The sequence below is a fragment of the Setaria italica genome, chromosome I, assembly GCF_000263155.2.
Source record: "Setaria italica strain Yugu1 chromosome I, Setaria_italica_v2.0, whole genome shotgun sequence".
NCBI lineage: Eukaryota > Viridiplantae > Streptophyta > Magnoliopsida > Poales > Poaceae > Setaria > Setaria italica.
This window is the reverse complement of record NC_028450.1, coordinates 9,298,430-9,311,351: the sequence shown is the minus strand read 5'-3', so window position 1 is coordinate 9,311,351 and position 12,922 is coordinate 9,298,430. Positions and strand designations below refer to the sequence as shown.

The 12,922-nt window shown below is 46.1% G+C and overlaps 3 protein-coding genes across 3 annotated transcripts; all 3 read right to left on the bottom strand.

Annotated features, from left to right (window-relative positions):
- Window positions 1–443: 443 nt before the first annotated feature.
- On the bottom strand, window positions 444–3,732 carry LOC101775977 (eukaryotic translation initiation factor 3 subunit J-A). Its single transcript, XM_004952018.4, has 6 exons — window positions 3,476–3,732; window positions 2,367–2,488; window positions 1,590–1,738; window positions 1,239–1,389; window positions 992–1,151; window positions 444–880 (listed from the first exon to the last, which is right to left on the bottom strand). Exons 1-6 carry the CDS (start codon window positions 3,486–3,488, stop codon window positions 780–782), a joined length of 696 nt encoding a protein of 231 aa, XP_004952075.1. The 5' UTR covers window positions 3,489–3,732; the 3' UTR covers window positions 444–779.
- A 552-nt stretch (window positions 3,733–4,284) lies between these two features.
- Window positions 4,285–9,410, bottom strand: LOC101775564 (protein ACCUMULATION AND REPLICATION OF CHLOROPLASTS 6, chloroplastic). The gene is made up of 7 exons (XM_004952017.3): window positions 9,028–9,410; window positions 8,086–8,316; window positions 7,745–7,969; window positions 6,857–7,117; window positions 5,888–6,752; window positions 5,513–5,646; window positions 4,285–5,009 (listed from the first exon to the last, which is right to left on the bottom strand). The coding sequence occupies exons 1-7, from the start codon at window positions 9,304–9,306 to the stop codon at window positions 4,716–4,718; spliced, it is 2,289 nt and encodes a 762-aa protein (XP_004952074.1). The 5' UTR covers window positions 9,307–9,410; the 3' UTR covers window positions 4,285–4,715.
- Window positions 9,411–10,531: 1,121 nt separating this feature from the next.
- Window positions 10,532–11,898, bottom strand: LOC101775164. The gene is made up of 2 exons (XM_004952016.3): window positions 11,234–11,898; window positions 10,532–11,145 (listed from the first exon to the last, which is right to left on the bottom strand). Exons 1-2 carry the CDS (start codon window positions 11,756–11,758, stop codon window positions 10,807–10,809), a joined length of 864 nt encoding a protein of 287 aa, XP_004952073.1. The 5' UTR covers window positions 11,759–11,898; the 3' UTR covers window positions 10,532–10,806.
- Window positions 11,899–12,922: the final 1,024 nt, after the last annotated feature.

Below are 12,922 nucleotides of genomic sequence, written 5' to 3'. Positions count from 1 at the left end.
GCCAGAGATGGCTAAGGGAGGGGGGCGCGTGGACGCAGCAGAGGCGGGAGGACGTGGACGCCAACCCCTGGATTAGGCTTTTCGATGGACAGGATCAATTGCAAATCCATTTTAATCAATAACGGCTTCATTTTGAGAAGGCTTTGGATACCCTAACACTAGCCATTTTTCGTGCAAGGAGAATTTAGATTATCTTCGGCCCAAGAACCATGCATCATGTGTAGGCTAAGCGAGCAATGAATCATAAATTCTTCATAGTTTGAAGCACCTGGTCTATCTAAGCTTTTTCATCTCGCTTACACGGAAAATTTATCCCTTGGCTCAGCCATTTTCAGATTCCTCCGAAAGTTGTCCAAAGGTACAACTTCCTTCCTCTGGAAAGTTTCTTTTGCCACTTCATTGCAAACGGTGAGAGATAAAACCTTTCAGGGGAACGCGATTCCTACAGCTCCAACAAAAAGCTAAGGATTACTTGCATGGCTCCAAAGTAGCTGGATACATGGTATATAGTACAATTGGCAAAAAATAAATATGAAAAGTAAAAAAGAACACAACGGCTGAAGAATAATAAGGAAACACACTTGTGGTCCAGACCACAAATGGTTGCCTCATCCTGTATAGTAAAAAATCAAGCTCAAATAGATAAGCATGTTCCATGCAAAATAGTTCAGGTGTCCAGTCCAGGAGCCTCTGGAATGGCAACTATGCCGCAAACTCTAGTAACAATCTCTCCTTGCCAAGGTATACATGACAGAAACCTACTTTTGCTCCCAGCCAAATCACATGAAATCGTACTCATCCGGATCATCATAGCCACCACCGCGGCCAGGGATGAAGTCATCGTCTCCTTTCTCGATGTGGAGTTGCTTCTTTTTGGCTCCTGCAAGAAAGAATTTCATTCAGTGAGATGAGCGATAGATTGTTTTCACCAAGTACTGGTTACTATATCCACGCCATCATAAAGCACATAGAGGAGCCCAAGACTTGTTACCTTGTTTCTTTTTGCCTGCTGCAGCTTCTTTCTCGGCCTTGATCTTCTCATTAGCAATAGCTGTCACAGAGGAAGATATGTCTTTCGCATCCGCACCTTTCAAAGATGTCATGGAAAGTCTCATGACATTTTTAAGTAGACCCATGTAGTGAAAGCTTTTCTGCAAACATCAAACATACAAGGTCAGATCCTGCAGAAAAGGGCAGCAGATACCATAGAGGCATAGCACTGCCAATGTTAAACAGACCTCGTAGGGGCGTAGTTTATTCGCAATAAGCTCTGCATATTCCGCAAAGTCACTCTCAGACTTTGGGATAAACGTATCTAGTGACTTTTGATCGCCGCCCTTTTTTGCAAAAAGTTCTGTGGTTGACTTGAAATCAGCTTCTTCCACAAGCCTGTAACAATTAAACATCGTAACCATGAACAAATTCTATAAGCATGCCAGTATGAATAAAAGTAATGAACGTGTATATCAGAGTTGCAGCACAGAGTTCAAATGAATTTAGCCTGCATGAAGAGCAGATCACATGTTGATGTGCACAAAGTTTCAACATAATGTCCAAAAAGCTAAACAGTTCATAGAAACGACACATACCTCTGTTGGCGAATTTTCTCTGAAGTGGGACTAAGAGGAGGCTCATCTGGTTCTTCAGCACTAGTAGATGCCTGCTGTTTTCCCTTTTTCGCAGGAGCCTTACTGCTAGGTTTCGCGGCAGCCTTTTCTACAGGTGGTGGCTTGGGTTTCTACAAGATGCATTAAAACAAAAAACAGTTTTGAATCAGTGAAAATCCAATATTAGCTTACTAAGTAGTCGGCATCCAGAAAGCAAGCATACAACTGATAAATATCAGGATCAACATGAAAATGCTGTTCGTATATTAGCATATATCAAAGCCAGCAATAATCACAATGGCTTACCATCACCAATTAACATTTCTGTGGAAGTGTATTTTAATGAGAAACAACTATATTAACGGAAAACCAAATTGCATAATTCAAGCTCCTGAGCCCATGGTCAGATGTTGCTAGTCAACGACTGATGGAATCAGCAACCAATTGAAGGTCAAGTATACAAACAGAATAGTATTATGAACAAGAAATCATCCCTATAATGCAAATTTAAAACATATAGAACTGAGGCATCTAGATCGAGCCTCCACAAAATTATTTCCAAAAGCTAAAGCAACGGAAATAAATATTATTAGTATTATTGATTAAGGCCATTAGGGCAGTTGTGCTTATAGCTGTCACAACTATATACAAGTAACGTTATAAATTTCATAAAAAAAGAACCAAAAAAAGGAATCTATGTGATGCATTAGTTCACAAAGTATGCTTTCAAGCAACATGGGTACAGATTTTTCACTGTACCTCCTCATCTTCTTCTTCCCATGAATCTTTTACGTCATCTTCTTCAACATCTTCATCAGCCCACTGATTTTTAAGTGGCTCTGCTATCACAACAGGTGCAGCTGGCTGAAAATCTTCAGCATCTGAAATGCAGTGTAGATAATATATTCATAAGACACAAGTGCCAGAAATAAACCAACATCATAACTTGATACTTAAATTCAATAGACTATATTGCACAAAGGCACCCATGGGAGGTTTCTCCCTATATACTCACTTTTCTCGGACAAAAAATAACAAGGTTGAATTATCAGACTAAGGACATTGAAAAATTAAGTGAACACAAAAGGCGCCTAAAACAACATTTAGCAGGTGACCTGGTTCTACCTACTTACCACTGCCCTGAACTAAATGAAGACAATTAGAAGCCGTTCCTCATGCTTAGGTGCCAACCCCAATCATCCAGAACTTTACGTGCCAGACGTTCATCAGAAAATTTGTAGGGGTAAACTTTTTGACTACCACGTTTCTGAGGAAAAAATATATATATACCCTGATAATAACAGATAATCCTATGTGAAGTTCTACATGCAGAAAAAGATGCCAAGTCATTAGTGTTGGGCATAAAACAAAAGACTAGTGATGCTGTATGTGTCTTTTTAGCTGATATACACCGTATACAGGAGATGCAGACGACTGGTGTATCATGCTAGGGTATAGTAAACGGCATTTGCCCAAGATTTAACAGAAGTTATTAACAAATATAAATCCTACGAACCATAAGCCCAAAAACTAAACCCCAAAACCTAACTGTAGATTTGGGGCAGGTTAAGGTCCTTCTGCTTAGGAACACCTAAATTTGACCGAAACAATTGCCCGTGCATTCACAGCCCTCCGCTCGAAAATATTCTCGCAGAAAGGACGCGCGGCGCGGCTTCACGAGGCACGGAAACGGCCGTGTGCGGGCAGGGCCTATCATCACGATTCACGAAACGCGCATCGCGAACACGAACTAGCCGCGTCGGGCGGTGAACACCGCATCGGGAAAAACATCGGCAGAGATTTCCCACGGACGGAACCTACTCGGCCGCAGATCGGAATTCGAGATAGGCAGAGAGAGGAGAGCTCACCCCAGTCCTCCATCGTGGCTCGACGGTCCTCGAGATCCGATCGCTTCGTCGGCGTCGGCGGCGGGGACGACGAGGGGGGGCGCCGGTGGGCGGAGAGGCGGGTGGGGGACGGCGGCTAGGGTTTCCGCTCCTGTGGCGGCGGCGGCGGAAGCGGCGCGGGAGGGGTGGAAGCTTCTCGAGGGTTGTGGAAGTGGGGAACCGAACGAAAGGATGAGTCGAGTCGCGCTCTGCTCTGCTGGCTTGGCTGGCGCTTTGGTTTGGTTTGCTCGCTTCCGGCTTTGTCAGCCTGGTGGTGGTGCTCTCTTCTGAATTTCTGATCTCCCAATTGGACGGTCAAGATCCTCTACGATATATACGCCGGACAGAAGTTTTAGTCCAATTGGGCTAAAACTAATTACAAAACTAATTGTACGGAGGTTAATTCACGAGATAAATCTATTAAACCTAATTAGACGAATCTATTAAGTCTAATTAGTCCATGTAATTAGGCTTAATAGATTCATCTCATGAATTAGCCTCCACGTGTGTAATTAATTTTATAATTAGCTCATATTTAATCCTCCTAATTAGTATCTAAACATTGGATGTAACAGCAACCAAACAAACAACCCCTGCATGTATAAATTTCCCTGCGTGTATAGGAAGGTGAATCGGAAACGAACTTTTTTTTTTCTTCCTTTTTGTTGTACACCGGAGTCGAAACGGAGCCGAATTGTTCAGCGTTTGTACACGCTCCGTTTCCATATATCTCTCCGAATACAATTTGGCAAAGACAATTTCAACTATCTATTTCCATCCAGATGTATTTGCAATGTCAATCAAATAAATAAAAATAGTCTGGTGTTTAAAGTTATTTTCGCAAATACAATTTCATTCACCTCGGGCAAATGCAGGAAATGAAATGAGCATACCCAACCCAGAAGCAAATGATCTGGTGTGGTAAGCAGTGACCTTATCTGAAGTAGTGATGTGGTAAGCAGTGATGCACTGATGCCTCACACTAGTACATCTCATCTGATCCTGCACTGCCTTTTCCTTGCACAGGATCTGACCCAAAACACTTTCCCTAACACAATCTGATCTGCAAGTCTGCCATCCATTTGTTTCAATCAATACAAACGGCAGGACCTAATCAAGCTCCCTAGGACTGGAAAGAGTCCGCACTCAACCTGTTTATTTACATTGCAAAACTGAAGGGGAATTAAGCTACTGCTACCGCTACCCGCTACTTCACACCGTTCTATGACTTGAGGACTGCTCCTTCGGTTATCATCCACCCTCCTGATTTCGAGTAGGCCATCTCATAGCGCGTGGTGTACTTTGTGTCGTATGAATCATTGTTCTTAGAGTCTGCCACGTCGGTAAGTTGGCCCACCTCCTCGATTGTCACCTCCACTGTTGCACGTCGGCCGTCCACTGAGACAGTGACGCTGTCGATTGTCACGTCGGACAGCGTGTACTCCCAGAACCAACCATGGCGCTCGATCTCTGTAGCTCGGTCACTCCATACCTTCAGCATATTGCCATCAAGAACCTGTAGGAGTTGGAAACATTAGTACCACTGTATGGCTTCCATCATTGACAATCGCGATATTTACGCGGTGGCAATGAAGTTAAACAAGCATGCTTGACCATTTGAATGTTCCAGCTGTTGTATATATCTTGAACGACTAGGTTACAAACAGTTCGCTTTAGGAGAAATTTCAGTTCCATAATTGCGATAAGAATTTGACAAGTCTCCTTTGCAAAAATAAAAGCCAGCAAACCATTTCTTTGTTAGTCGCCTATCTTTCTAATGGCAAAAGAAAAGACAGTATCTTAGAAGCACTCAGTATCTTCGAAACAATTAACCAGCACAAATACACAATTACTTGAAGCAATTTTACTGTCGTCTCAAGCTGACAACACTCAACAGTTATCTCAAAGGCAACAGCACGACCTATAGGACTATATCCTAAGACCTAACTATCTCTAGCAACTCTTGCAATCGGAGGACATGGACTTGCCAGTGAAAAAGGTCAAAATTTTAAACCTCACCTCTTGCAGTGCTGGAACAGAGTGTTCTGGACCCAAAGCCTTGGACTTGATACTCTGCCACTTGCGAACAATATCTTCAGCCAACTTTGCATCCATTCTAGGAAATTCTAGTGGCTCTTCATCTACTGCTGGACCTTCAACAAACAATAATAGAAGGATTAATTTTCATGAAGAACATTACACAATTGATGACTAATATGGTTTTTTAAGTAATTTATGTATACACTTCATGATGTACATTACATGTAGGAATAAGAAGTATTATGGTTCCAGAAACATTTATGTGGAACATTCAGTACATAGCTTTGGCAGAAATATCAATGAAAACCCAATGACTTTAACAAAAGTAATGCTATTCGATCACAAGTTACTCACCACTGACAGAGTCAGCAACTGCCACAGACTCATACTCGCTCCTAACAGCAGGAAGCGACTTCTTACGAGGCAAGCACTTCAGACCTATTACTGCAAATAGTGCAAACAGTGCACCAGCAGAGATAATCTTCAAAGCAGTATTTTTAGAATCATGAATATCATCTCCAGTAACATTTTGTTGGGCAAGGTTTTCAAGAGATTTCTCAATATCATCACTCGGATTATCCTTGTCTGACCTGTCTAGTTGTTCCATCAATGGGAAAACCTTGCTGAATGCTTGAAGAGCACTCGATTTTACCGAACCAAGTGCAGCTGTAGCTTGAGCACCAAGTTTTGCTATGGCAGCAGCTGCAGCCAAATGAGAAGCCCCACCACCTTCCATCCTTTCTAGGTAGCTTAAAACTTTTGGGTCGTCATAATAGTCTCCAAGTCTGAACTGCGTGCCTCGAGTATCTCTGCTCCTTGGAAAAACCTCAGAGACAAGCCAATTCTCCAAAAGCTTGCACAGCCCTGGAAGAAGATCATTCTCTTCATCGATGCTAGAGTTATTCACCACAAACTCAATAATTTTGGGGTCTCTATATGGCGAGGACTCGTTATCAATTCCAAGCCACAATCTGCAATTGCTAATATCTCCCACCAGTAATGAGCAGAGTGCCCGTTCCAATGCAAGGTCCATCTCATTTTCATAAGGATATTGAGAGCCTATATTGAACTTCTGAAGTTGTTCGAAAAGATCATCTGCCATCATGATGAATTGTGGCCTTTTACTTGCAATTGCTTGAGCAATATGTGCAAGGGCCACACTATAGATTTCAAACCATTCAGGTGGTATGCTATTTGGTGTTTTAGAGAAGAAATCCATCTGGGGGTATATAGTAGAAAATGAGTAAAGACTAAAAATTTGTGCTCAAGTAAAATGTAGAAACTACAGCATGCTGTGGCACAATTAGCTTGGTAGATACAAACCTGCTCAGCTGATGTCATCCGCAAAAAGGCCTCATTCATGAATGCCTCACGAGAAAATCCTCCTCCAACAGTAGCGATACCACCTCTGCCAACACTCCACAATATGTTTCTTGCACCTTGCAGACCTTCTTGGCGTTTATTTTTATGTTTTTCATCAATAGGAAGAGCAAGTAGCTCCAGCACACAGCGAGGTGTAATCTCTTCCAAAGTTTCATCAATTTGTGAAAGCAGATCAGGTGCGAGATTGCTTGCACCATCCTCCTAAAGAACAATGTTTCTATTAGCACTGCTTCCAAGATATCTAACCAAGAAAGAACCGACAACCTGATCTTCACACACTGATCTATGCCAAGTTAAAAAAAAAATTGATAGCTAAAAGGGAAATATGACTTGAGGCTTATTTGATCATTTAGCAGCTGGTTTTTAGCAGTTTGCATTAACAGAATGATGAGAGGGGAAATTGGAAATACTGAAGCATTTATTATCTCTAAGCAGGGTTGGCTAATAGCTTAATGCCACTTTGGTTTCACATCATAACAGGATAACGGCTATGCCATAATGTTGCTAATGAGTAATGATTAAGACCAAATTGGATTGATTTCAAGCTTTTAAAACTGCCATTGATGCAAGGCCTACAGAGCTCCTAATTAAAGCAATATATATGCATCTGATGCTTACAAAAATAAGGCACTTTGTTTATGAAAAAAAATTGGCTATCAGTATTAAGTATCAGCAGCAAGCAAATATATAGATATAGAACACGCTGATCTACAACCTATGGTCTATTTGGTGCTTACAAACACATGTTACATTAAGATTAATAAACAACTGTGCACAAAGTCACCTTAAGACATATTTGATATGCGACCTTAAAATAAATTAGTTCACCTGCAGGAGCTTGAGTGCCCTCTCGAGCACCTCACAGCAGTGGATTACATCTGGAGGGCTTGCAGCCATTGCGTCCCTTGATAGGTCCACATAAGCCAATGCCATTGCTAGGACCACATCCTGCTTGAAACGCTTAGGTGGACGGTCCTGAAGCAACTGCTCTCCAGTTGCAAGCACTAGCGGTGCCTCCCCAGCCTCCTGAAGTACACAAAGCACACCTGGAACCTGCTTGGCAAGTCACCCAAGAGAGGCAGGGAACAATTATATTATATTCCGGTTCTATTTGAAATTCTAGGAGAGCAGACTGCACTGTTTGTCTGTTTGCTGAGCTACAACCTCACCTTATCCCAGGCAACATCCATGGTGAGTGTTGCATCACGATCCTCGGAAAGTGCGCGATCGTACTCAGTTCGGGAGCTCTGGTTTGTGAGAGTATCATGGGCAAGCTGCAGCATTTGCCGACGCCCAACAAGAGCTTCTGTGCTGTAGCCATACTGTGGTGGCTTGGCTATCCGCGCCTCAAAGGCCCTCCTAATGCCATCACCAAGAAAATGTGGCTCCGCTCCGAGAATCTGAGAATAGCAACACCAACAGATCATGACCCAAATCAAATATGCAGGTATTTTTGTTCAGAGCATTGGAACACAACCGTACAACTCTCTTCGCAATGGCATTTTTTTCTGAATTAAGTAGGGTGCAATGCAAGTTGCAGGATATGACAGATTTGAAACCCAAAGAACTGGCATTGCTACTAGTCAACTAGCCGTCCAGAAAACAGCAGAAGAATGCAATTTTCGTGGGATTGGAGTAGTCAATAGCCTAGTGACAAACATGAAAATGGAATAACAAACCTAACCTGAGTGCTAAGTTGCAGCTTTCCTATGGCCCAGTATTATCCCTGGCTAACAGATTTGACCCCTGTTTCCCTATCAAATGATTACCCCAAATCTGAGCAGAGCTGACCAAACAGATGATTTTCAGAAAATCAAATGAGTGGGTTCTTTTTGAAACAAGCATTGGAATGCAACCATACAACTCTACACAATGCCATCGTTACAGAATTAAGTAGGTTTCAACTTAACTCTACACAAGTGTGCAATTTTTCATGAAGCTGTACCCTGCTGTGGTAGTTAAAAGCCTAGCAACATTCCTGGAAATGGACTAATCAAGTCGAGTGCCGAAGTGCAGCATTCCTACAGAGCAGTACTATCCCCTTGTACGAAGGCTGTTGATAGCCCCAAATCATCCGAGATGCTCACGGAGGAACTGGCGGGACTACTGACCTTGTAGAAGTCAACTGGGAGGGGCAAGGCGCGGTCGGCGGCGTCGGGGAAGACCGGTACGAACGGGGACGACGAGGAGGAGGCCGCGGCCGGCGGGTCGGCGGCGGCGGCGGTGGGGAGGAGGTGGAAGTCGGCGAAGAGGCGGTCGGCCCAGCGGCTGGCGGCGCGGCAGGCGAAGGGGGCGGGCGGCGGCCTGGGGCTCCGGGGCACGGCCGGCGGGAGGGAGAAGGCGAACGGCGCCGAGTTGGGCCGGGCCAGGAGGCTGTGGACCCCCTCCATTGCCGGCGGGGGCGCGGGGGCGGAGGCGGCGAGCTCGTGGGCGAGGGTTTTTGGGGTTGTGGCGGAGGGGAAAGCTGTTTGTTTTGTTTTGTTTTGTGCCTTCTTGTTGGGTGATTAGCACGCTGGAATGCCAGACTGGGATGTGCCCTGTGTGTCATTGTACTCACTGCTCAGGGCTTTTTCTTTTTGTTTCGGTTTTCTTTTTGGTTTTCACCAGATTTTATTTGCGTTTGCAAACTGGAATTTGTTCCCATCCTTTTTATTGCAAAGTTTTTACTATGTTGCTGTTAAAAATACTAAGTTGCAGTTTTGATGGAGTTAATTGACAAGAAACCTCTTCAGTCTTTGCCATGATCATCCACACTGATACCACATCCATTACGGTTTTCTATAGCAGCTTCTTCTTAATACCAAGTCGATGGTGCATGTATTTTTACTGTTTTTTTTTAAACTACGTATTTTTACTGTTGGTAAGATAGCAAGCTGTCTGTACTTGGTACACTTGACATGCCTAGACTTCGCTAAGGCTTCGAGAGTGTAGTGGAGGAGGAAATCATCAGACGCATGGTAAAATTGAGCCGACAAGCAGATGTTGAGTGTCGAGCTAGCGCCTGCTTGCTTGGGTTGCAGCTTTTCAAATGCTAGTTTTGTTAAATGATAAAAAAAAACTTTTTTCTTTCTTTTTTTGTGAACGAACACAGTACATGCAATAACCTCGTGAAAGCATTCCATACAAGACAACAGATTTCTTCTAAACATATATACTCATGACTTCTAATACAAACGGAACCTTTTGCTGCCGTAATCCAGTTGCTTGTTCCGGTTTCTGTTGGCCTTTGGTTAGCTCATTATTCAAATGCCCTGATGCGAGTACCAAGTACAAAATCGAGATTGCGCGCCACAAACACGTGCCATTAGTTCTCGCACGTGCTTGTTTTATTTGAAGGCACCTCAATAGAAGCTGGGGATGGTATATATCAAATTCAAAGGGTAATGAAAAAAGTTATGTTTTAAATTTTCGTTTTGAGCACGAATACATAAAATGTATACGTCATGAATTAGTTCCCCACGCCTGCAAACACATATGGACAGCAACAACTACAGTGCTTTTATATGATCCAGGCTCTTAAGAACTTTTTTTCAAAACTTTTTTGGAACTTTTCGAAAAAGAACCTTTTTTTTTTGCAGGTACCTACTCTTAAGAACTTGGCACATCCATCCACCATCCAACGTGAAATTTGGCGATTCACGCATCAGCTGAACCAAAACTTTTGTGCTTCAAAACGAGCTCTCACTCGTGCATAAAAAAAAACTTGGAATTTGACAGCCTCACATCACAACCTTATGAACATCGACAGAGGTCAAGAAAACACCCCTGCAGACAGACAGAACGAACTGAACACACACGGCTATCATCAAGTCAACAACCTAAAACTGGATGGAAGAGAAGAGACATGCAGAGTGCGGAAGCAGAGGGATGCCCGGCCTTGTCAGCAATCATCATGGCCAGGTAGTGAACTCGAAGACCTTGCCGACGATCTCGAGCCCCGTGGGGATCTGCCAGATGAAGAGCAGGACGTTGATCGTGTTGAGCGCGATGTGCAGGCTCCTGGCCGTCTCGTCCCCCTTCTGCATCGCCGGGACGAGCGCGGCGGCCCCCGCCCACAGCACCGTGATGGCAGCGCCGGCGAAGAGGTGGGGGCCCGGGAAGAGCTTGCCGGTGCGGAACCAGGTGTTGAGCGCGCCGCCGACGGACTCGAGCACGCCGAGGCCCAGCAGGATGGAGCCCGCGTTGAAGTGCCGGTCCCGGAACGACCCCTTGAGCAGCTTCTTCCGCTCCTGCATCAATTCAGTTCACGAGTGCCATCATGCTCGTTTCGTTTCCGCAACAATCGTTTCGATGTAGGAATGCGGTCGGTGTTGTTACCTCGGTGAGCTCCTCGATCTTGATCTCGACCGGCGACTTGGGAGCGGGCGGCGGCGTGGAGGAGGAGGAGGCGTCTCCGGACCCGGCGCCGACCGCGGCGGGCGTGGCGGCGGCGGCGGGCTTGAGCTGCTTCTTGAGGTCGTTGATCTCGTCCTGGATGGTGCGGACCCGGCGCCACTGCCAGCCGAGGTATCCCGCCCAGAGCGTGTAGGCGAAGAGCCCGCCCATGACGAGCGGGTGCAGCAGCGCGAAGCTCCGGCCCTCGAGGATCCCGAACTCGCCCTCCACCGCCAGCGCGTCCGGCGGCAGGGCCAGCAGCAGCGGCACCATGGCCGCCGACGCCGACACCGCCGCGCTGCTCAGCGGTGGAGCGGGCTGCGGCACCTGCTGCCGTTGCTGCCGCTTGGGGCCGCTGCTCTTGGAGGGGGCGGAGGACGCCGAGCAAGAGACCCGGAGCACGCCGGCCCGGACGGCCGCGAGCGGCGGCGCGGCTATGGGTGCAGCGGCGGTGCCGGCGCCCACCATCTCGCGTGCTGTGCTCTGCTTTCCGACGCGGGCGCGATCGAGGCGTGGTGTGGTGTGGCTGACTCTGACTGGTTGGTGGGGATGGAGGGAGGCGGGAGAGGAGATAAGGGGGTGAGGAGAGCCGAGTGGACGAGACAAGTGTGCAGGCGTGTGCAGTGCACGGCTGCTCGCTCGCTCTCTCGGTCTCTCCCGAGGAGCGGAGAAGAGTGTGGGGGGAGGCGAACACGTGGCGCTCGCGCGCGCGCCCGGGCCCAGCGCTTTTTGGTCTCGGCCGGACGATTTCCTCCGGCGAAAGCCGACGAGGCGACGACGACGGCGACGTGGACGGCCGCGCCCTTCAGCCGACGTGGCCGATCTGGGTCACTGTGTTAAGTTCTTTTTGCTTGAGAGGGCAGTCGCTGTGTGGCCGATGGAGAGAGAGAAGAGAGCCGGGCCGGGCCAACGAGGTCAGCTATTTCGGTGGCCCAGCCAGCCTCCATGATCTCCGTAGTCCAACGGCCCATTTCACAGTTCGATCATGACAAAATTTCCTTCCTACTATCCTTTTTTCTCCTTAAATTTGTTTGTTGCTACCAAAGTTGTGCATACCGTACACGGGCAGAGCCACGTCAACACGTGCTGGGTTTGGTGTGCCTACGAGGCACCCCTTCCTACTATCTTTGTGCGAGCATATGCAGAGAAAACAACGTATCAAAGTTACTCGCAGCAACTCAAATGTTTGATAAACTTGCTGCCGGGTTCATATGTCGGTTTCATAGACATACACTCCACTCAACTTGTTTTGAATGGGATTTGAACACTGTTTTCTTTTTTTGAACAGAAGGGATTTGAACACTTTAAACTGTTTTGTCCTGAATTCCAATGCAAATGGGCAATGGCTGTATCCCTGGAATTCAAAAAAAGCATTATTTCGAAAATTCGGCGGATGAAATGACGAATGAATTAGAAATTAGTTTCGTTCCGAGCAGGCGAGCACCGAAATGTAAACAATATGCGGCCGTTGTGCTACTGGTCTATACTGGATTACTGGCACTAGGAGCACGCGCCAACGCGCCAGAGCATCGCACAACGAAGAACAGACGAGCGGCGACCATGAAGTGCCCCACGACGAACGAACGACGGCCGGCAGCTAATTTCTCCAACTCCCGCGATGGCGATGACGGC

What these genes read in the sequence shown, in the direction of transcription:
- LOC101775977 (XM_004952018.4), bottom strand. An exon ending in GGGAAGAAGAAGATGAGGAG is followed by an intron (nt 1,739 to 2,366) that starts GTACAGTGAAAA and finishes TGCATCTTGTAG; the next exon opens with AAACCCAAGCCACCACCTGT. An exon ending in AGCAGGCAAAAAGAAACAAG is followed by an intron (nt 881 to 991) that starts GTAACAAGTCTT and finishes TCTTTCTTGCAG; the next exon opens with GAGCCAAAAAGAAGCAACTC.
- LOC101775564 (XM_004952017.3), bottom strand. Translation starts at nt 9,306, where the DNA reads ATGGAGGGGGTCCACAGCCTCCTGGCCCGGCCCAACTCGGCGCCGTTC. An exon ending in TCCCAGTTGACTTCTACAAG is followed by an intron (nt 8,317 to 9,027) that starts GTCAGTAGTCCC and finishes TGCTATTCTCAG; the next exon opens with ATTCTCGGAGCGGAGCCACA. An exon ending in TGGATGTTGCCTGGGATAAG is followed by an intron (nt 7,970 to 8,085) that starts GTGAGGTTGTAG and finishes CTTGCCAAGCAG; the next exon opens with GTTCCAGGTGTGCTTTGTGT.
- LOC101775164 (XM_004952016.3), bottom strand. Translation starts at nt 11,758, where the DNA reads ATGGTGGGCGCCGGCACCGCCGCTGCACCCATAGCCGCGCCGCCGCTC. An exon ending in AGATCGAGGAGCTCACCGAG is followed by an intron (nt 11,146 to 11,233) that starts GTAACAACACCG and finishes GAATTGATGCAG; the next exon opens with GAGCGGAAGAAGCTGCTCAA.